Here is a 24,395-nt window from a genome sequence, read left to right on the forward strand (position 1 = left end):
TTAAAGAAAAAAAGCACTGCTCCCATAGGTCCCCTGGGTGGGTTACGTGGACACCCTGGGATCCGTGGACACCAATTGTGAACCACTGCCATAAAAGACCTACGGTAGCTAGGATTTTACTCCTTTGTAGTTCTCATTGAGGTGATAGACTTGCATCACAGAGGTGCTTCTCTTAGACAAGAAGGATGAACAGATGTTCATAGTTCTGTGGCAGGAAGATTTATGGAAGTAGAAGTACAGAGGAAAACAATGTTCCAGAAAGGCAAAGTCTTTTCTGCACTTAGAAGGAATTTGCATGAAGGAAATTTAGCAACATCGCTAGTGTTGCTACTCTTAGTGTGGATTGGAAGTTACATGCAGAAACTAAGGTTGGTCTAGTTTCAGATAACATTCCTTTTGACTAGACTCAAGTATATCTGCAAACACTTAAGACAGGGCTGCCATACAGCCAGATTTTCCCGGGATTTCAAAGGCGGCACTGACGTCCGGGGGAAATTTCTGAAAGGTGGTGCTTTGTCCTGGAGCTTAGCCAAGTCAATAAAAAAAACAGAGTGTCCTGGTTTTTACTTTTTGAAATATGGCAGTTTAAGATTAGGGTACAAGTTGTGTTAGGGAAGGATTTGGTTATGTCACCTGTTCCAGCACTGAATCTGAAATACCGGTACAGTATTAAAATGAACTAAAAAGAAGCACTAGATGGGGCAGAGCCTTGACTCAATATTTGGGATATGTGTGTTTTCCAGATAACATGCATAGCTAAAAATCTGTTTAAAAGTATTATCTCATCCTATTATTTTATGGGAAGCATTCCATCTAGTGCTCTTCATGCTGGCTGGAGAAAATCCAAACCAAAATCTGCAGTTCCTCATTCCCTACCTCCAAAAAAGGACAACATAACCTAAAATATTATTTGAAAATTTGCATAGAGACACACACAAAGAGGAGAAGCAGTTAGCAGCTAATTTCTGTCAAGCAAGGGTTTTTTTAATCAACAATGATTTTCAAACTAGTAAAAGTTCATTAGGTACAGAAGTTTAAATAAAACCAGTTAATTCTGAAGAAGACTACATACAACTGCAGCTGTCTATATCTTTTGTTTTGCAACCCCAAATTTCCATAAACAGACCACCTGCAAATTCAGTACATACTATTTTTAGCAATATCGCCAGAATTATTTGGATATTTATGCTGCAAATCAAAGTTTATGCCAGAATCCTGTCTGAGAAGCTTTAGTTAAAACATTTTAGGTCCCAAACATCACGAAATGCTTAAACCCCCTTATTCAAAAACTTTATTAAAAAAACTTTAGAAGTTTGCCCACTGGAATGGATTAAAGTACGTAAACAGAATATGATAGACAGTACAAAAGCATTTATTCTTCCTAGCTACCCATTATGATGCTATTTTTAATTAGAATGTAAAACTCTGGACTTCAGATAAAAGTTTACCACCCCTCATGAAACCTGTCATTAGTGCATTAAATAGGTATGCATATACAAATACAAAAGTTAACCTTCCTCAAATGGCATAAAACCTCCAAAATGTATTTGGCTATACAGTACACTAAATGAAAAACTAGAAATCTGCTTTAGTTATAGAAGTTTCCATAGGTTAAAAGCAGTCCAGAGCACTGAATGCACCAAACTAGTTGACAAAAACAAAGGGTTGATGCTACCCAAAGGGCTTGCCTATTCTTTGCACGGGTAAGTAGTTTTCCATTTGCCCAGCCACTTTCCCCAGGAAAATCTGCTCTTTACCGCTGAATCAGAGGAAACTTCAATCCATTGAAAACCCAATTGACATCTGCTCTGATTCAGCAGTGAATAGGCTTTCCCAGGATAAAGTGGTGGGAAAAGCAAAAGTGTGGATGAGCCCTTAGTTATGCTTTGAGTGGACCTGCTGTAAATCATCAGGATTTAAGTCAGTCATGAGTAACAAATTCCATTTATTTCAGCAGGTGTACAGTTATTCAGTCTGGAACCAACCCAAACTTATTTTCGTTTAACTATGACAGCTCTGATTTTCAGACAGAATTGGGTCTCCTGCTTTTCAGACAGAATTGGGTCTCCTCCCATCATCCCTAGGTAGCAGGATCAGTGATCAGAGATGATGGGAACTGTAGTCCAAAAACAGCTAGACTCAAATTTGGGAACTCCTGACCTATACTGTACGTAATGCCACGGTTATATATAAAGCCAATCATCTTTCTATGGGTCTCAAAATATAAATCATGCTTTAGGACTGGCAAAATGAAACTAGGCAAAGTTTGACAAATCCTTGGGCATATATCAAGAGAAATGTAGTATAGGCATGATAGAAGAAAAAAGTTACATAATAAAGTATTACACTGTATTATGACTGGAGTGGTGGGGAAACCACATATATTCATGAATATATTAAACAATTTACTTGCATATAACTGAATTTTACATCTCTGGTTTAAAATCAGAGTGCTCTATCTACCAGTGTCCCCAAATTTAATCTGCTGTCTGCTTAGCAGCAATAAGGTTTAACAAATTACATTACTCCTTGCAAACAGAAATATTTCAATCAAAATATACCTAGTCAAATTCTCTTTATATTAGTCATTAAAATATTTCAAATATTTTTATTTATATACCATCTCTAAATCACCTGAACAGTTAATGAAAAATAATATTTCACAAGTGAGCAAGCTGAACTCAACAAAAAACACACATGTATGAAATGAAAGGAAATTGATAGAGAAATATGGTATCAGACTCTTACTCCAATACAGTATGTAATTTGGGCTTCACTGACTACTTGATAATAAAACATTTTGGTCTTTACAAATTCCAGTTTGCATCTTGGTGCAATTATCTAGCAGAGACAGGGTCTTTCAGAAGCAGGTTAATGCCAAGGTTCATCTTAAGACGCTGGGATTCTTTTAGCTTGCAAGATGTAGCCTTTGGATTTGATGACTCCTCTGCTCTTAACAATGACTGAATATCGCAGAAGCCACAGTGGAGTCCATTCATGCACTTGGCAATCTGAGATACTCTCCTGAAGTGTTTCTTGGAAGCTTGCTTCGGAAAGGAGTTCTAAGGTTAGAACAGGGAAAGGAGAAGGAGATGATTAGCAAAGCTTTTATGAAATTGAGCTACCAGCATTCAAAATACCAATCTGAATGCCAATCATATTTGAAATATGTATACAGTATATGTAATTACAATAAAGCAAACACACTACATGGTTGAACACAGTCCTGATATTTGCCATGCCAGAACATCACCAAGAAGACCAACAATCCAGAACCTTCTACAGTTGTTCATTACTTAACCTTTTATAATATGATAGTTTGCACATTATTTAAAAAGTCCAAGTTTGTTCAAACCAATCGAGCACTGCAGAATTTATCTCCTGGCTTATTGTTATGCACATCTTTGCTGCGGTGTTATCTCTACAAATGACTTTATGTTTTGCCTGCTGAATGAGTTCCTTGACTGCATTAAGTCCAAATCAACACCAGCTTTTTTAAAATCTCCAAACATACTAGTGATATAAGCCAGAAATTCATTGTTAAAAAGGTGGGAATAATGAATTCTTAGCTCAAATGGTAACAGGCAGTGCACCCTATGCACATGTTGTCCTCAAACATTGAGCTGAGCTATTCTGGCTTTGATTTAAGCTGGCATCCAGAAAAGGTTCTTTTTCTAAACATTGTGCCCTACAGAGAATATGGAACTAATTCTGTGATAATACAGTACAGCTAATTCTTATTGATCATAAAATGGCAAAGCATAAATGGACCTTTGGTCTACTCTACTCTATCAAGGCAATTAACAGGACATTACCTTTTGGATCATTATGAGTCAAAAGCTGGATATCAAACTCTTTAGCAAATGCAGTCAAATCTGGTGGCATCACACAACAGGATGCAAGATTCACCTGGTTACTGCTTGGTTTCACCTAGAAAAAAAGTAAAAATTAAGATAGCGCTTTGGTGTTTGCCTTACATTATATTTAATTAAGTGACTGCACATTCTTTATGACAATGGAAAGCTGCTCCATTTTCTAAACTTTTAAAAAATGCTTCACATATCAAACATAGGGATGCAACTACTCACTTGCCCAGCTGGCTATAAAGTGTCTGTACTGTATTCAGGATTAAAACTGGATCTGATTTCATAATATATTTAGTAGAACATATTAACAGAAAAAGCACCAGATCCAGGTAATTTCAGTTGAACACTGCCTCTTACCTGCGCCCACAAGAACAGTTGCTCCAACAGTGCTTTATCTAGATCAGAAGTCCCTATGGCAACAATCTTTTTGTTTTGAACTAAGTTTTCAAGCTCTGCCCAGTAAGGTTGTAAATATTCTAAGGAAATATTAATTCCGTCTTCGGTTGGAGGAGGAGCAATTATCACAGAATCTAACTGGTCGACACCAAGGGCAGAACATGCTAAAAAAGAGAGAAAAACTTTCATGCTTAAATAGAATAAAAATGAATTACAGGATGCTTTAAGAAACACGAATCTACTTGTCTTCTAATGACTTATTCTATCTCCTAGTATAAATGTTCAGTTCCCTGAATCCACAAAATCTCTGCAGAGACAAATCTATTTTACAAGATCAAGCTAAACTATTTTCGAATTACAAGAAAGAACCTATACAATAGGTATTACTTTGCAGCAAAATATGCTGAAAAGAGAGGAATGAAAGCAGAGTTCTTAATAGTTCTGAACATACAATAGTACACCAAGGAAACCAAACAAAAGGGTTACTTTCAGAGTTTAGCTATCAGAAAAACAAAAGGCTAATTTTTGCTTGCTCTGCAATGCAAAATCTGGATTTCTTCCAGTTCTTAGTAAGTCGGTGTGCACTTCTGGCCTAGTGAAATTAGGCTTGAAAAAAGCCTAGGATTAAAGCCAGTAGGAGCTCCACCCCATCCAATGCCAAAATGTGGCATGGTGGTCAATTGCAAGGAGGATCACAGCTGCCAAACCCCCTTGCTGAAAATGCACCCTTGCCCAACTGCACTTACGGTACGTTAGAAGTCTTACTGTCTCCAATGCAAATTCCCCCCTCCCAAACCTAATTGTGTGTGTGTTGTGTGCTGTATATGTATGCATACATGTGATATGTGAGGTATGTTCAGGTATGCATGTGTTGGTCAGGCCTGCTCACCTTCCTTTTAGCTGCATCTGTTATTTGAAAGACGGACCCTGAAATGGAAACCACGAGAAATGCAGTCCCTCGACTGAAAGCGACCCCCCCCCCATTTCACTGTCTGCCAACTTTGTTCAAAGACAGTAGGGAAAAGATACAAAGTTCAATAGATTTTTAAAACATTCATGACTAGGAAAAGCTTCTCTGTTTCAGAGCCAGAAAAGATTTAAAAAGAAAAAGAAGAGACCCTGCAAACTTTGGATATGTTCAAATGTAAGTTGCCAACTTACTCATACTGACTGCTTCTCTGATTGATGAAGTGTTTGATCCTGCGATAAACAATTTTGCTGAAAATAAAAGACGAGTTAATAAGGGAAAGCAACATCTGCAAATAATGCAAATTCCCAACTGTGTGTTTCTGACCATTCAATAGCACATCAAATCTGCACAGATTAATGACCAAAACACTGTGGCAGAGGACATAATTTGAATGCAGAAGGTCCCGTGTTCAAATTCCAGAGTCTCCTAGAAAGGCTGGGAAGAATTATGCAGCCTCCTACTTCCTTTAAGTTGATGTCTTGCACAAATACAACTTAGCTATAAAGCAACAAGAACAACAACGCAAGAAGTTCCCCTCCAAAAAGCAATTAATTCCCAAGAACACCAATTGTTCCAATTAAAAAGTCTGACGTATATTACACAATGTCCGCCTTTTCAGAGACTGAGCTAAGGGTTATTAGCTGCTCTAGGTTATTTCTGGGTTTATAGATTTCTAGGCAAGGCTCCCATTAAGATGAAATGCAAAACAAGCTTATAGAAAGGTTAGATTTCAAAGCAATTTGACTTAAGACATGTTTGCTCAGGTCCTTTTGGTGAACAGCGGCCCACAGATTATTTCTCTACATGTGAAGACAAGGATTTTTTGCCAATGAGCTCCAAACGCACTGGATGAGTTAAAGAATGGCAGAAATGTTGTTTTCCCTTTAGTCCAGGGGTTGGGGAACCTTTGGCCCTTCAGTCAAGTCCCATCAGCCCCAGCAAGCATCGCTGATGGTCAGGGATGATGGGAGTCGTAGTTCATCAACATCTGGAGGGGCAAAGGTTCCCCATAGTTGGCCTTAGCCCATGGCTCTGCCTAGAACGAGGTGATGAAAAACCTGCTTCTTTATTTCACTTACAATAGATGCATGATTTTTTTTTATGGTAGGTGCTCTCAAAATAATTGATGGAACAGAGATTGCCTTATCAACTCAGATAAAAACCTTGGTTCAAAGTAGTTCATTAACTTGTTGTTCAGGAAGCGTCTATGAAAGATTATTGGCTGCGCCTTCAATACCAAGCCCAAGAGAGACCCAGGTTGGCACACACCTCTCAGCAAGATTTACTAATATTTATGTAGCTATTTTTGAACTAACAACAGTTTTCATTTTCAGGGTGCAAGGATAGCCACTATCTATACAGAGCACTAGGATGGTTCCACGACCCTGCTGTAACTGTGCTGTATCCAAGAAATGTCTGCCCTCTCTTTGAGAAACTTCAGAATTGCTCATTACTGAAGGAGACCAGAAGTCCATCTAACACACCATTCTGTATCCAACAGCCAGAGGCTCTGGAAGCTCACAAGCTGACGCATTATGCAATTGGCCATTTGTCCCAGTTCTGTTTTCATTTTACTTCCAGCATTGCAACAGGGGCATCAGCTACTTTAAGGAAGGAAGGAAGGAAGGAAAGAAGATATGCATTGTCTGAGGCTATGAGATGATCCTGAAGATTTTTGTTGAGTACAGACTTTGGAAAGAGCAATATGGATGCAATGATATAAGCAGAGCAGTACCAAAATTCTGGTAGTGCGCACTTTGGATACATCTGCATGAAACTCTAGTTCAGTGTTATGAGAGCAAGCCCAGGGCTCATGCACTCTCCCCTCCCCTCTGGCGTGGCTGTGAAGAGGCGATCAAGCATTTCTGCTTCTATTTTTTATTAACCACAGTATCCTTAACTGGGGTCACTCTTAACTATAGTTCTCTAGAGCATGCCAGATAAATAAACCTGCGGTGTGCGCGTGTGTGCAAGCCTGGCTTGCAAAGGCATGGCCTCATAATGTTAAATCATGATGCAAACACAGTCTAAATGTAGATGAATTATTAACTGTGCAATGCTAACCGTGTTTTCTCAGAAGTAAGCATTTTAAATTTAAATACACCCAGGTAAGCAGGGTTAAATTATCTTTCTTTTTATTACTGTGATCCCCTTTGGGAGAGGACAATTGTCTGAAAAGCAGGATAAAAATATTAAAGGGAAATAAATAATACTGCTTTGTCCTATGAATTAGTCATCAGGTTGTTTAGTTAGCAGATCCTCGACTGCAATTCTTGTCAGCAGGGTGACTAGAATAATGCAGATAAGAGTCCCAAGAGAAAGTACCGGTAAGTGATAATACTTTACTGAAGTTAATTGAACAAAAGCAGCATATAGGGTAATATGCAGAGAAACGAGCTTTGGTCTCCTGGCCAATGGCAGAGTGTGCTGCCTTTCAGCTCTGCAGCCCCATCCATTCATAATACAGTTAAGTTGTGCTATGCTACGGTAGACTTCTTACTCAATTCCCCAACCTATTCAATTTAATATTCCATAAGTCGTCAGAGGAAGGTGACTCTCTGTAGCTAAGAAGCTGGTTGACTAACACTGGGCCCTGCTCCATCCCATCTCTCCCAATGAAGTCAACAAACAAATTATACCTGAAACTTTCAGTTCTTCCCTCTCTTCAGGATTGATCTTTTCTATTGCTTGGGCTAGAGTACATTCAAGGGTTTCGGGCAGCTCCTGCAAATAAATGTGTTGACAGTCAGAAGCAGCTTACCAGTATTGGCAGCTAAGCACATCTTGTGTCATTAGAGAAGACATATAAAAAGCAGCCTTAAGCTTCACCAAAATTCTGTTTTCATATGGTGTTGGGGGGGGGGAGCAAACAACTCTGCAGCAGATGCTTCAGACAAAAATCCTGGAATCCCTCTGTCTGAGGCACCCAGTTGCAAAAGGCCTGGTCCACACTGCACAGCTGGAGACTACAAAGGGAAAGTCTGACAAGCACCTCATCAAACTGCGTGAAAGGCAAAGCACATCTTCAGTATGGAAGGCAGATTTGTAGCACTACACATATTCTGAGAGTCCTCGTTTTATGTTATGCCTGCATTCAGCCTCAAAAATGCAGGGCATGAAATAAAACCACATGCAACAAACAGTTTTAAAAAGAAAATAAAAACAGTCACGGGGTTATCTTTACACAATCCATCCAATTACAGGGCCTCTGGTCCCATTCTAATTGCAAAATGGGACTGGCAGGAGTGGATCAGCAATAAATCACATGGAGTAAGCGAAATTAACTCTTTATTAGAATAAACAAGGTCTGCTCAGTAGTGCCAGGCCCATAAGCACAGTAACTCTTCTCAGTAAATATTGTCCTTATGAGACAGTTGTGGAGAATCAAGGTCCCTGCCTTACCCCAGCTGCCTAAGTCTCCTCATCTCCCTGGTCCTTCCCAAGCAATCTGAGACTCTGCCAGCGTGCCTGTTTTTGCTCTTCCCTCTTCATGCCTCTTCTGGTTCTGGGAGACTAGAAGGGAGGGGAATTCGACTCTCCCTATTCACTAAACCCTGTTACCTCTTCAGCTTCAACACCTCTTCCCAATCTTCTTCCTCTTCTCCTTCTGACACCTCATCGTCGTCCCACCACCAATCCCTGGGCTCTGAGCCTTCTTCCTTGGGGGTTCCCCAGCTGGTGCCTCTCATCATTCCTCTGTGTCCAACCAGTCCATGATAAAGTGCTGCTTTTAACATTTAAAGCCCTAAATGGCTCGGGATTCCAATTACCTAAAGGATCGCCTCTTCCCACAGGAACCTGTCTGGACACTCCATTTGTCCACCAAGGTCCTGCTCTGTGTCACAAAGAAGCATATGGAGGGCAGTGACCAGACGTGTGTCAGCTCTCCACCTGCCCATCCCTACTCTTTGGAATGGGAAGGAATGTCTGCCTCTGACTTTATTATCATTTTGGTTCCAGGTAAAGACACTTTAATTCTTCTACGATAACTTTCATTATATTGTTTCTCTCTCCAGTAATAAATTACATTTAACAAGGACAGACTGAGTTTGGGCCAGAGAAAATTCTAATTATTTGACTAGCATACTAGCAAGGAAACACAAAACAGGAAAGGTCACTTACCTGCAATAGATCTGGGCTGATCTTTGAACTCCACTCATTTAAGGTTTTCTGAATGCAATCCCGCAGCTGCAAAGCAACATATTCACTATTCAACACTGTTTGGTTTCAATTTTGCAATGCAGTGAGAAAGGGAAATTAAACCTGCCTCTGCTGATCCCCATATCTTCTCTCTTATGCACACAAACTAAGCAAGTTATACCTGGGTACAGTGATAGAACAAAAATGTGAGGACAGATGTAAACAGGAAACAGTAAAAAGGGAAGGAATCCAATTTTTTTCTGCAATTCACCATGCCAGTTCTAAAGTATTGCTCCTTTCTCCCATTAGGGAAAGGGGGTGGCCTCCATAAGGTCACATTAGGGGCCTAGATGGGAAATGAGAGGAACCCTCAAATAATGCAGCAGATTCATGACTTTGGGGGGCAAAGGAAAGAAGGAATAAGTCACCAAAACATACGGAACTGGAAAATTCTACTAGAGGAGGGCAGGGGAGGGGTACAAGAATGTAAGGCTTGCTGTGGCTTGTTCCTGTCACCAAAAAATAGTGGTTTATCTAACATTTAAGCATCGGCCAGTGATTCATCGATAGACCACTGTCTTCTTTCTGCCTTTTTCTACCTTAACTTACCCAATAATTCTGTACAGGTTTTCATTTTTAACTCATTTGTATCAATATGATCCTCATTAACTGAAGAAAAATTAGGATGTTGGACAAGTTTCAACTTCCTGTTCAACATCACTGTGATCTGAATTGAGGGTTGGCTGATACTGAATGGCATGATCAATTAACTTTTTCAGTTAACAAGGGAAGTTTGAGTCCAGGTCTGAATGAACAACAACTTCCATTATTATTTTTAAAAAGGGAAGAGAAGCAAAATCCAGCACCTGGTCTTGTAGTTGTGTATTTCTCATGCGAAGATCATTTGCAAAAGCTACAAATTCATCCTAAGTAAAGCTTTAAAATGGTTTGACTGATTTAATTGTTGTGAAACAATTCATCGAAAGGCAAATATTAAGCATGTTTTGGGCATGTTTAATTATGCCAAACTTTCGGAATGAGAAAACTAAATATGATTTTTCCTACTAGAATAGAGTAGCATTTGTCTATTGAATTGGAAGCCGCCTCACACTTTTTCTCTTTCAGAAAGGCACCTTATTAACTGAGATTCTGATACCATGTTACAGTATTTAAACATCTGTAATTAACTCATTGGTTAAGACGCCAATATCAACTAATAATTCTTTAATCCGTTAACAGCCCTCATATTTAGTGTTCCCTGCTGTGATGATGGCTTTGGACTGTTTGTAAAGTGTGAAAAGCGCAGCTACAGAAAAAAGCTTCAAATTTATTATTTGACTCGATTCCCCAGGTGTAAAACCAAAACAGTGGTTTTCAAAGTTTCTAGCTTTGGGAAACCCCTTCCCCATTGAGTGGTCTGTGCTAAGGAATCTCTGAGTGGTCTACATCTTCCAACATATTCTGGGGCATACTCTATGAGCCACACTCAGTTTGTGTAGGCTGCCGGCCAAATCTTTTGGCAGCCAGTGAATGCCATGTACCATCACCTGGCATGAACTGAGACTACGCCCTGTAACACACCCAACCCTTCCCTGCAGCTACACATTACAGGGCCAGACGGGTTGTAGTATACAAACAGTCTTTTCAGAAAACCTGTCCATCACTACTCATATTCTCACTGAGGAACTCCCGTTTTCTGGCTTTCAGCTTGAAAGCCACTGAGTTATAAACAATACTGTAGTTCTAGTTACAGGTAGGTAGCCGTGTTGGTCTGACGTAGTTGAAACATAATAAAAAATCTGAAGAAGTGTGCATGCACACGAAAGCTCATACCAATGACAAACTTAGTTGGTCTCTAAGGTAATACTGTAGTTGTATGCAGAGAAAAAAAGATAATAAAATAGGAACCCATGCTTCTGGTAGGTATGTTTTACACGTGTCAGAGCAGGAACCCTTCAGGGAAGTACAGTATTATTATTAATTAAGACATGTTAGTAGCTTGTCGCTACTAGTTCCAGAAAAATGTCTACAGTGGAACCTCGGTTTATGAACACCTCAGTTTATGAATTTTCAGTTTACGAACGCCGCGGATCCATCTGGAACGGATTAATTCACTTTCCATTACTTTTAATGGGAAAGTTTGCTTCAGTTTATGAACGCTTCAGTTTATGAACAGACTTCCGGAACCAATTACACCCATGTTTCAGTTTATGAACGCTTCAGTTTAAGTACTTCGCGGACCTGTCTGGAACGGATTAATCCACTTTCCATTACTTTCAATGGAAAAGTTCGCTTCAGTTTATGAACGGTTACTCCGCGGACCGTCTGGAATGGATTAATCCACTTTCCATTACTTTCAATGGGAAAGTTCGCTTCAGTTTATGAACGCTTCAGTTTATGAACAGACTTCCGGAACCAATTGTGTTCATAAACCGAGGTACCACTGTACTTCTGCTTCATTGACTATGCAAAAGCCTTTGACTGTGTCGACCACAGCAAACTATGGCAAGTTCTTAAAGAAATGGGAGTGCCTGATCACCTCATCTGTCTCCTGAGAAATCTCTATGTGGGACAAGAAGCTACAGTTAGAACTGGATATGGAACAACTGATTGGTTCAAAATTGGGAAAGGAGTACGACAAGGTTGTATATTGTCTCCCTGCTTATTTAACTTATATGCAGAATTAATCATGCGAAAGGCTGGACTAGATGAATCCCAAACTGGAATTAAGATTGCCGGAAGAAATATCAACAACCTCAGATATGCAGATGACACAACCTTGATGGCAGAAAGCGAGGAGGAATTAAAGAACCTTTTAATGAGGGTGAAAGAGGAGAGTGCAAAATATGGTCTGAAGCTCAACATCAAAAAAACCAAGATCATGGCCACTGGTCCCATCACCTCCTGGCAAATAGAAGGGGAAGAAATGGAGGCAATGAGAGATTTTACTTTCTTGGGCTCCTTGATCACTGCAGATGGTGACAGCAGTCACGAAATTAAAAGACGCCTGCTTCTTGGGAGAAAAGCAATGACAAACCTAGACAGCATCTTAAAAAGCAGAGACATCACCTTGCCGACAAAGGTCCGTATAGTTAAAGCTATGGTTTTCCCAGTGGTGATGTATGGAAGTGAGAGCTGGACCATGAAGAAGGCTGATCGCCGAAGAATTGATGCTTTTGAATTATGGTGCTGGAGGAGACTCTTGAGAGTCCCATGGACTGCTAGAAGATCAAACCTATCCATTCTGAAGGAAATCAGCCCTGAGTGCTCCCTGGAAGGACAGATCGTGAAGCTGAGGCTCCAATACTTTGGCCACCTCATGAGAAGAGAAGAATCCTTGGAAAAGACCCTGATGTTGGGAAAGATTGAGGGCACTAGGAGAAGGGGACGACAGAGGACAAGATGGCTGGACAGTGTTCTCGAAGCTACGAACATGAGTTTGACCAAACTGCGGGAGGCAGTGCAAGACAGGAGTGCCTGGCGTGCTATGGTCCATGGGGTCACGAAGAGTCGGACACGACTAAACGACTAAACAACAGTAGCTTGTCGCACAAGTTTCCCAAGCGACACGCAACATATTTTAAAACATAAACATAATACAAATACATTATAATATCAGCATTCACACAAAAGCACATGAAATTCATAAAAATTACACAACTTCCATAATAGCAGCACACTAAGAACAACAATAAACTACACAATCTGTGTTGTAGTTTACTATTATTCCTAGTATCGCTCCCACCCTGCCTATTGTAAAGTAATACTCACCTCTATTTTGATTTGAACTGAGGCTTTCATTATATCTGTCACAGTGGCCGGAGTGGACTACTTCAGAGTAACAACGCTACGCAGCTCTGCATTTTATTCTTTTATTGGTGCTGCGTATTTACAGTGCTGAAGTCATTGCTATTTACACGGAGTGATGTGGTCAGTCGGTTTCAGAACCTCCTAATGGCTTTTGGCGCGTCTTTCTCCAACACAAAAGCTTTGGCAGACCCATCCTCTTTCCCCTCCTCTTTCTGCGTAATTCCGGAGTTGGGGGGATGGGTCTCCCCCCCTTATTCGCCCCTTCCTGTCCCACCTGGGACCCTGGCTCCTCTACCTTGCCTGAGCCTCGGACACGACTTCCTGCTTCCCCACTGGAATCGGAACTCTCTCTGCTTTCCCCTGTGCTCGGGGATTGGCTGGAACTCAGGAGGGGAGGGACTTCGCGATATCCCCTGTCTCTCACATCCACCCCCTCCCAAGCTCTCCTTCACCCCTCCCCAGGTCCCCCCCAGGTGTCGGTGACGACTGGAAGCCTAAGAACTCAGTGCTTTCCGAGCCCGTTGGTGTGAACACCTCCCCCCAGTCCTGCGAGCCCCCCCCTTCCGCCTGTGAGGACGGGAATCCCAAAAAGTCCGTGGCGTCAGAGCTGGTAGGGGTAAAAATGTTCTGCCAATCTGCTCCTTCCTCTGACTGGGTGGATCTCGGTGACACCCATACCTCATCCTCTGGTTCCTCAAACTCCGCTTCCCAGCGCCATGGTGAACTGCTCTCCCGTGCTTCCTCCCCCTCCCCCTCCCTTTCCATGTGCCAGGGCTTGGGTCTATGGGGAAAGAGGGCGTGAAATTCTTCTACCAGGAATTCCTCCTGTATCTGAGTGGCTGGGACCCATTCATTCTGGGACGGTGGAGCATCCTCCCATGCCATGAGGTACTCCAGTCCCCCCACCCCCCACCTTGAATCCAGGATGGCCGTGGCCTCATTGAGTTGCTCCCTGCCTTCCCTCTCCCCCCCTCCCTCAGGGGTTTGTTCGCTGTCTCGGAGCCTGCTGCTTTCCCTGTACGGCGACAGCAGCGATCTATGAAACACTGGGTGCACCCTCATGTCCTCTGGCAGTGCCAGCCTGTATGCCACCGGGTTGACCTGTTGCGTGACCGTGAAGGGGCCCAACCTTCTGGGCGCCAGCTTTTTGCATCGCCCTCTGATGGGAAGGCCCTCCGAGGACAACCAAACTTTGTCCCCCACCCTAATGACCTCCCCCGGTCGCCTGTGGCGATCTGCCCCCTTCTTGTACGCTTCCTTGGCTCTCTCCAAGTGTTCTCTGAGCTGCTGGTGCACCGTCTCCAGTTCCTCTGCCCAATCCTCAGCCTGTGGGCCCTCCTCCTCCTCCTCCCCCTCCCTCTCTGGGAAAGATCTGAGGTCACGCCCGTAATTGGCCTTAAAGGGCGACACCCCTGTGGAGACGTGCACCGCATTGTTGTAGGCAAATTCTGCCAGTGGCAGGCGATCCACCCAGTCCGTTTGCCGCTGGCTGACGTAGCATCTCAGGTACTGCTGCAGAATGGCGTTGACCCTCTCCGCCTGTCCATTGGTCTGCGGGTGTCTAGCCGTCGACAAGCTGACCTCCACCTGCAGGAGGTTCATGAGCCGCCGCCAGAACCTGGAAACAAATTGGCGGCCACGATCTGAAATAACCCTTAAAGGTAATCCATGCAGTCTGAATACGTGATCCACAAACAGTTTGGCTGTCTCTTCTGCAGAGACCGCCCTGGCACACGGTATAAAGTGGCACATTTTGGACATGAGGTCCACCACCACCAACACTGCGGTCTTGCCCCTGGAAGAAGGCAGATCTGTGATGAAGTCCATGGACACCACTTCCCACGGCCTGTGTGGCGTGGCTAAGGGCTCCAGCAATCCCGGTGGCGCTGCTCTGACCACCTTTGCCCGCTGGCAGGTGTCGCAGCCCCGTACATAGTCTCGAACATCTTCCCGCACCCCTGGCCACCAGAAGTGTCTCATGACTAGGTGAGTGGTTTTGTCCCTCCCAAAATGACCCGCCGTTGGGTTGTCGTGCATCTGCTTGAGGACCGTACGTCTAAGCTGGGTGGTGGGCAAGTACAGTGCACCCTTGTAGAAAAGCAGCCCCCTGCGTTCTGCAAAGTCTTTTGCCTGCTCCCCCCCCTCTCAGTTCTCTGAAGATGCGGTTGGCAAATTCATCCGCTGCCGTCAGTGCTGTGAGTTCTGCCTCGCTCACCACTGCTGCTCCGCAGGACCAAGCTGACGGGGGGAAAATGTGCCTGGGTGCCGGTGGCGCCTCCTCCTCCATGTACTCTGGCTTGCGGGAGAGGGCATCCGCCCTGACATTCTGCTCTCCCGGGATGTAGTGTATGGAGAAGTTGAAGTTCGAGAAGAACTCTGCCCACCGTATCTGCCGCTGGTTGAGCACCCTGGCAGTTCTCCAGAACTCCAGGTTCTTGTGGTCTGTGCACACCTGGATGAGGTGCTTGGCGCCCACCAGGAAGTGTCTCCAGTGCTGGAACGCAGCGTGGATCGCAAGAAGTTCCCGATCAAACACCGTGTAGTTTCGCTCTGGCTGGGTCAACTTCCTGGAGAAGAAGGCACAGGGTCTCCACTCTCTGTTGGCGTCCAGTTGCAACAAAATGGCGCCCACAGCTTTATCAGAAGCATCTGTCTCCACGCGTAGGGGCGCGTCCTGAACCACGTGGAACAGGTTCTGGTCTGAGGCGAACACCCTCTTGAGGCTGTCGAACGCTGCTTGCGCCTCTGGTGTCCACCTGAACTTCTGCTTGCCTCTCAGGCAGTCAGTGATGGGAGCCGTAACGCGAGAGAAGTTCTTGATGAACTTCCTGTAGAAGTTGGCGAAGCCTAGTAGGCGTTGGGCATCTTTGCGCGTCCTGGGGCTGTGCCAGTCCAGGATGGCCTGCACCTTGTCCTTGTCCATCGCCAGCCCCTTGTCTGACAGCTTGTAGCCCAGGAAGTCCACCTCCTTGGTGTGAAACTTGCACTTCTCCAGCTTCACATACAGGTGGTTCTCCTTCAGGCGCTGCAACACCTCCCTGACATCTTTCACATGCTGCACTGGGTCATCGGAATAGATAAGGATGTCAGCCAGGAAGACCAAGCATTTCCTGAAGAGGAGGGACCCCAGGACGTGGTGCATGAAGGCCTGGAAGCATGCTGAGCCCCCTTGCAACCCGAAGGGCATCACCAGATATTCAAAAGAGCCCAGAGGCGTGAACATCGTGGTTTTCCATTCATCGCCTTCCCGGATCCTGATCAAGTTGTACGCCCCCCTCAGGTCTAGCTTGGTGAAAATCTTGCCCCTGCGTGCCGCTGTCAGGAGATCATCCACTCTGGGCATGGGGAAAGCCACTGGCTCTGTCACTGAATTCAGCCGTCTAAAATCCACCACAAGACGGCGCTGTTGCGTGTCTTTCTTGTCCACCCAGAAGACCGGGCTGCCCCCTGCTGCCTTGCTTTCTCTGATGAACCCCCGCTTGAGGTTCTTGTCGATGAAAGCGCGCAGATCCTCCAGTTCCTGGTCTGACATGGCGTACAGCTTGGCTGGGGGTATAGTTGCCCCTGGCACCAGGTTGATCTGGCAGTCAAAAGGCCTGTGTGGGGGTAGGTGGTCGGACTCCGCTTCGCTGAAGACCTCCTGCAGGTCCCAGTACGGCTTGGGTATCGCCTCACCCCCTTTGACGTGCATGGTGGCCACCGTGGCTATCGGAGGCCCCTCCCCCGGTTGGTGCTGCATGCAATGTTCCAGGCAAAAGTCCGATCCAAAAGTGATGCATCTCTGGTGCCAACTGATGGAGGGGTCATGGCGCGCCAGCCAGCTCATGCCCAAGACGATGGGGGGGGTCTGAGATGGTTGTGACGTTGAATGCCAGTGTCTCTGAGTGCCTTCCCACCGTCATTCTCATGGGGGGGGGGTTTGATGAGTGATGGCCCCCCCCAGCAGCTCTCTGCCGTCAATGGTTGCCACGTGCAGGGGAAAATCCAGCTGCAGAAGCTGGATCTGGTGCTCTTCTGCAAAGTTTCTCGAGAAGAAGTTGGTTGACGCCCCACTGTCAATTAAGGCTAGGACTGTCAGGGGATAGCCATTTGGGAGCGTGAGCGTCACTTCTAGAACCACTCCTGCTCTGGGAGGGGTGGGCTGGCTCTGCTCCTCTCTGTGCGGGTGGGTGGGCTGGGGCTGTTGTCTGCGGACTGTGCCTGGCTGCTGCCCCTTGTCTCCTGCAGCCAGGCTTTCCCGTTTCCCTGCTGTGGTGCTGCGTCAGTGGGGGAGGGCACAACCGTTCCCGCCTTTCCTTGCCACTCCCTGCGATGTGGGCAGTCTCTGACGAGATGCTGGGGGGAGTTGCAGAGAAAGCAATTCCCACCCCTTCCCTCCTTGCGTCTTGGCGCCGCTGGGGTTTGAAAAGCCCGCGCGCGCGCGCGCTATCAATCTGCATGGGTTCCTGGTCCTGACTGGCCCCAGGCGTGGCTTGAAAGGGTTGTTGGGGGAGTGGCTTCTCCTGCGACCGTGGGAACCAAGCCCGCTTTGCGCGCGTTGCTTGCTTGTCGCTCCACCGGGATTCCTGTCTCACCCCCACCGCCAGAGCCGCTTTGCTCAGCTGATCCATATTACTGGGCTTTGGACCTCTCGAGAGCTCATCCTTCACCTCCTCATGCAACCCCAAGTAGAACGCCGCTTGCATTGGGGGTGACTCTAGTTCCCACCCCAATCTGTGCACCAGCATGGTGAATTTCGCCCAATACGCGCGAACTGTCATATTTCCTTGGCGTAAATTATGAAGTTCCTCCTTAGTTTGGTCCATATGTCTATCGGACGAATACATCGTTTTCAAACCTTCTAGAAATAGTTTGACATTCTTCATGCAAGGATTCTTTGTTGCGATTAACGGTCTTAGCCACTCCCTGGCTGCCCCGGTAAGGTGCTCCACAATAAACGCTACCCTGTGCTCATCATCAGGGAACTCATCGTGGTGCAGCTCAAGAGCATACACAATCTCAGTCTCAAAGCCCTGATATTCCTTCGGGTCTCCATTGAACTTGCTTACTAGCGTCCCGGCTCTCCTTCCTGGCAGCACTTGGACTTGGGGTGCCCCTCCCGCCTTGTTTTTCTCTGCATCCAGCTTGTTTTGGAGGTCTACCGCCACCGCCCTTAATTCCTGCTCTCTTTCCTGTAGCGCTCTCACCTGTTCCGCAAGTTGTAGCCGGTCGTCCTGGACCTTCTTAGTCTCTTCTTTAGCTGCCTTCAATTCCCCCTGCGCCTGCAGCGACAGCTGCTGCAGTTCTTGCTGGGCTTGCTCCGCAATCTGCCGCCATCTCTCCGCCTCTGACACGCTCATCCCGGCAACTCCAAAGTAGCCCAAAAAGGATTAGGAGGTTGCTGTCACAGTGGCCGGAGTGGACTACTTCAGAGTAACGACGCTACGCAGCTCTGCATTTTATTCTTTTATTGGTGCTGCGTATTTACAGTGCTGAAGTCATTGCTATTTACACGGAGTGATGTGGTCAGTCGGTTTCAGAACCTCCTAATGGCTTTTGGCGCGTCTTTCTCCAACACAAAAGCTTTGGCAGACCCATCCTCTTTCCCCTCCTCTTTCTGCGTAATTCCGGAGTTGGGGGGATGGGTCTCCCCCCCTTATTCGCCCCTTCCTGTCCCACCTGGGACCCTGGCTCCTCTACCCTGCCTGAGCCTCGGACACGACTTCCTGCTTCCCCACTGGAATCGGAACTCTCTCTGCTTTCCCCTGTGCTCGGGGATTGGCTGGAACTCAGGAGGGGAGGGACTTCGCGATATCCCCTGTCTCTCACAATATCCAAGCAGGCTACGGGATAGCTGCCAAACATAACTTCATTACTACCTCAGAATGGTATGGGGGCCTATAGTCTGCAGAACAATGGTTCCCAATCCTCATAATCCATGTTCTGAAACTAAGCTGCTGGCTTTATAGATGCTCAGTGCTAAAAACTGAACCTCATCTTTAGAATAATAATTAAAAACAACACATCAATCCAATAGATTAGCAATGTATTTTCCCAAGAAGCCACAAAGCAAATTTTAATTATTGCTACACACTCACTATGCGTACTTTTGAAAGGGCGAAAAAAGGTTATTGTGATTTGTGGCTGTGATAAACTTTTCTTCTCACATCAAGGTGAAAGTATGATCTGAAAGCAAAAGTCCTCTAAATGCCCACTGTTTTGAGTATAAATGGTTATTGTGGGATAGCTGAGAATAAACGCAAGCTTGGAAAAAACTTTCCTCAAGCTGACGATGACTACCGGTACTTTGGGTTACAAAATACTACAATATTTCACCTTATGGCGCACTGGGGGTGAGTGAAATTAACAATTATAAGAAAATAACTAGGTCAATATGATACATGAACATTTTAGTCCAGAAGATATATTGTCTAGAAGCTTTGAATAGATTTTATTAGCCATAATAAAAATTATTTATTTTTATTAGCCTTCATTACATATATTTAGGTGCCAGGGGAAAACATTTCTCTTTAATTAGGCTGATTAAATTATATGTCCTTTTAAATGTATTTGTAGGAGGGGGAGTTATTGGTTTGTGTTGGCTTTTGTTTTTATTATGTATTTTGTGTCTTTGTCCATGGAGTTGGTCTGAAGCTCAACATCAAAAAAACCAAGATCATGGCCACTGGTCCCATCACCTCCTGGCAAATAGAAGGGGAAGAAATGGAGGCAGTGAGAGATTTTACTTTCTTGGGCTCCTTGATCACTGCAGATGGTGACAGCAGTCACGAAATTAAAAGATGCCTGCTTCTTGGGAGAAAAGCAATGACAAACCTAGACAGCATCTTAAAAAGCAGAGACATCATCTTGCCTACAAAGGTCCGTATAGTTAAAGCTATGGTTTTCCCAGTAGTGATGTATGGAAGTGAGAGCTGGACCATAAAGATGGCTGATCGCCAAAGAATCTATGCTTTTGAATTATGGTGCTGGAGGAGACTCTTGAGAGTCCCATGGACTGCAAGAAGATCAAACCTATCCATTCTGAAGGAAATCAGCCCTGAGTGCTCCCTGGAAGGACAGATCCTGAAGCTGAGGCTCCAATACTTTGGCCACCTCATGAGAAGAGAAGACTCCCTGGAAAAGACCCTGATGTTGGGAAAGATTGAGGGCACTAGGAGAAGGGGACGACAGAGGACAAGATGGTTGGACAGTGTTCTCGAAGCTACCAATATGAGTTTGACCAAACTAAGGGAGGCAGTGGAAGACAGGAGTGCCTGGCGTGCTATGGTCCATGGGGTCACGAAGAGTCGGACACGACTAAACAACAACATTTTGTTTGTGAACCACCCTGTGATCTTTGGATGAAGGGCGGTATACAAATGTAATAAATAAGTAATAAAACAATAAGAAAATTATTAGAATGAAATGCAGTTTTACAGGACCATTTCAGGCTGTTTAAAAAGGACTGACCGCCAAGCATAAGACCAAATACAGTGCTGCCTGTCAGCATAGCCTGAAGATGCAATACATCGCCAAACTAAGAACAACAGGATTCCATATGTCAATTACAACCAGGGTGAGGCAAGGAAGTTTTTGCAGCTACATGCTGCAACACAGTTCAAGGTGCTCACATTTAACTGCTAAGCTAGACATGTACAGTATTTAGTTAGGCTGACGTCAAAGGCATAACTGCCTATCAAATTTCCAGTAAGTTTCTTGATCAAACATGGGACAGTTCATCAAACTGCTAAAATGCTAGCAAGAGATTTGGAAAAAAGTCGCTCAGTGGTGTGTTATTTGTCTCTAGAAAGTATGATTCAGGAAAGCTTAGGGGAAACATAGCAGAATAAATCAAAGTGGAAGTGTATGCCCTGACAGTATACCAAACATTATGTAGAAATGTTTGGGGAGTCTTTTCGCCTAAATGCTTGTTAAGAGGTTTCTTAAAAATCATATTCAAAATTTAGCAGAAAAACACTTGTTAACAAATTGTGATGGCCTTCAATTTTTTCCCCAAAAAAGCCCTACTCTTAAGGCTATTAAGAGAGACTAAGGATGCTTTGAGGCTATCACAATTTTTCAGATGGGAAAATCAGTGACAAACCAGGAAGTTATGGCAGCTGACATTATGGGCAACAAACTGCTTTCCAAACAAAATCAGACTTTTTGCAGCAAGGAAAGTGATAACAATTGCTTGGTGCAACGTCATATAACCTGCCTACAAACTCTGTGCAAAACAAATCAGGTGAATGCTCTACAAACAGGTTGTTTGCCTGGAAGCAAACTGTAAGGCATTGGACAACAACACAATACTGTACTGTACAGTGGAAGAAGCAAATTGTTTCTGCACTGAGAAAAATACACAGCTACATAAACAAATATCTACTTAACACTGACGCTTCTAAAAATGATAACTCCGTGGTGGGATTCCAACATTGCTCTGAACCCACAAACTCCTCAGCTAAAGCGGAGCAGAGAACCAGTAAATCAATAAAGGCTTTAATTCCCCTCCACCCCGATTCAGACAGAGATCTGGATTTTAATACCAACTCAATGTTTTTAAATAATCGTCTCTGGGGGTCTTCCTCCTCCTTTTTTCAACGCGAGAGAGACGTGTAACTACTACTAAAACCCCAGTCAATAAAACCAACGTGCTTTGGGAAAACGCACACCCAGCACTGCCTCCCGTTGCTTTGCCACAGAAAGGAGACAATAAATAACCCATAGCTGCCAAGTTTTCCCTTTTCTCGCGAGGAAACCTATTCAGCATAAGGGAAAATCCCTTTAAAAAAGGGATAACTTGGCAGCTATGTAAATAACCCCCTTCAAGGCACCGCGACGAGGAACAAAAAAACCTGCCAGCCCCTATATGTATTATTTATGAGGGAGCGGTCGATCGCAGCGGCCTGGCTTTGGTGGGGTATTTTTGGGGGGTTGTCATCCCGCGCGGAGAGCAAGATTCGGGATCCGCGCCCCCGCGTTCTTACGACCAGCAAGAGCGGGTCGGCCCCGGGCGTTGTCAGACTGGACCGTCCACGCGTCTCCTCCCCCCTTTCCCGCAGGCTCACCTCCTCGCTGGGGGTGGCCGGGCACTTCTTCCTCAGGCGCCCCCAGTTGAGCAGGTTGCCCGTCTGCAGGTTGAGGGTGCCCGCCTGCCCCAGCAACACCCCGGCGCTGCCGCTCTCGGTCCCCATGTGCGCTTGTAGCCTGCTCTCTCCGCCCGCTTGGAAGCCACTGGCCGCCGGGTCCTAAGGAAGGAAAAGAGGAAGGGAATCTACCCGGGCAGAGTCTGCGGCGCCTCTCTCCTTCCTTCCCTCCCTTTTCCACTTCAGACAAGGGAAGGTGACTCAGCAGGAGGGAAAAAGTGCCTTGTCACTGTCCCCGGTCACATGGCTCGGGACGGACACACACAGAGCAGCGGGGAGCAAGCGCAAACGGCCCTCCCAGCGGCGGCGGCCAACTGCTTTGATCCCAGATGAACCCCGCGCTACATATACACACACGGAGGGGGTTCTCGCTGCCAGTGCGCATGCCCAGTAGTGAGGAGCATGTGCCGTGACAGCTCTCCGCCGGGAGCGTGTTTTGGACCAGCGCCCCCTGCCGGTTACCTTAGGAACTCAGCCCGTCTCAGACACTCCTTTCGCGCCAACACACGCCCCACAGCAGCCGTGCATCACGAAAGTCTCTCTCTCTCTCTCTCTCTCCCCCCCCCCCCAGCGTAAGGGCACCTTGTGTTGAGTGAGGTAGGGGGGCTGCTTGGATACGGAAACTCGTGCGCCTTGGCGCCAGAAGAATGCTCACGGCACGATCCTAGACTCGTCTATATCTTCGTTAAGGGTGTCCCACGCTGAGCACAATTTGATTTCCACACACAGACTGCTTTGTCAGGGAGGGGTAGAAGTGTAGCATTGTGTAACTTGGAACTCATCAGCATGGCTGGTTTTGAAGGCTGTGATTCTTTAAATTATGTGCTGCAAAATTAACTGCTTGCATTCAACAAGAAATAAAATTGCTGAATTGTGAAAGTATTCCATGAATCCAAAGCACCCATATGAGGAGCAGGTTTCCTAATGTACAGTATCATTGTGTGATCCGATGCCCTGGATTTGCGTCTTTCCCAGAGTGGTGGTGGGACTGGAACTTTCAAACTGCAATCTACATATCTGCTTGGACATAAGTGGCACTGAACCTAGTGGGTCTTACTCCAGATAAGTGGGTGTACAATTACTACTTTGATCACTCCCAAGTAGCATTGATCAACTTCCTTCCAACTGTCACAGAATTTATTCCTGTTCATTTTAAAAAAATGATTCAGGGACAACTACTTTTAACATGTTCAAGTCCATAGGCGTCCTACTTTACATCAACAAAAGTCTAAATATTATGGGATAAGCAATGAAAACCACAAATAAACATCTATCCCTTTCCCATGAAAAATAAAATCTCAAATGTCCAGAACAGTTCTGTGTTACTCCAGAACTTAGCGCAAATCAGTCCAAAGTGCCTAATCACTGGCACTCCATGAAAATGACTCAGTTAAGTTCCAATATCAAGATTTGAAATATTATTTTAATTTCCCTTTTCCTTTGTAGCTGCTCCTTACAAAATATGCATGCTTTTAGATGCTGAACAATAGCATATGAATACAGTAATAGAGAAGGCATAACATGATGTGAGGAGTTCTATAACATTTTGTATCAAATCCAAAATACTGACTTGTAAATCATGCCTAATTTATTTATATTCCCCATTTGGAATAAGTAATCCCCCCTTTGTGTGCATTCTATGCAAGTAATGCCTTCCAGTATTTGGAATTTGCTGCTGCAAGCTTCTATTTATCACTGTCCATTGGACTCCAATAATGCTTAACTAAACCTTGGTGACATCCCAGAAGGCTGCAGCTCAAATGGAAGGGATGTTAAAAAGCCGAGCTTAAACACTATTCTGATCATACACCAAATCTGGCTACATTAATACTAAATAGTTGTTTTCTGGTAGGCATGATGAGGCACAACTAAGGACCCAATTCTGTACTTGATTCCCCTTGACTTGAGGGGGCTATAGGATTTGCTGGCAGCTCTGCCATGTTGGCAGAACTGGAAAAATGCTGCTGGCACAAAATGTATTCTGGCAGAACTGGTCAGAAGCAGAGGTTATATTTTATTCGGTCTTTATCAAGCATTCGTTCTCATTTGTTTGAGGGACTTATTATATGTCTTCCCATTAATCATTTG

General features: G+C 44.9%; 1 protein-coding gene across 2 annotated transcripts; it reads right to left on the reverse strand.

Moving 5' to 3' along the window:
• Positions 1-1,119: 1,119 nt before the first annotated feature.
• Positions 1,120-22,644, reverse strand: GCLM (glutamate-cysteine ligase modifier subunit). 2 transcript variants are annotated; one of them, XM_035122649.2, is made up of 7 exons: positions 22,230-22,641; positions 9,355-9,420; positions 7,872-7,956; positions 5,424-5,480; positions 4,224-4,426; positions 3,816-3,930; positions 1,120-3,062 (listed from the first exon to the last, which is right to left on the reverse strand). In XM_035122649.2, the coding sequence occupies exons 1-7, from the start codon at positions 22,353-22,355 to the stop codon at positions 2,890-2,892; spliced, it is 825 nt and encodes a 274-aa protein (XP_034978540.1). In that variant the 5' UTR covers positions 22,356-22,641; the 3' UTR covers positions 1,120-2,889. The 2 variants fall into 2 exon arrangements, with proteins under 2 accessions (XP_034978540.1, XP_034978541.1); XM_035122650.2 differs by lacking the exon at positions 5,424-5,480 and having other exon boundaries at positions 22,230-22,644.
• Between the last annotated feature and the right edge of the window lie 1,751 nt (positions 22,645-24,395).

This window comes from Zootoca vivipara, chromosome 7, assembly GCF_963506605.1.
Source record: "Zootoca vivipara chromosome 7, rZooViv1.1, whole genome shotgun sequence".
Lineage (NCBI taxonomy): Eukaryota > Metazoa > Chordata > Lepidosauria > Squamata > Lacertidae > Zootoca > Zootoca vivipara.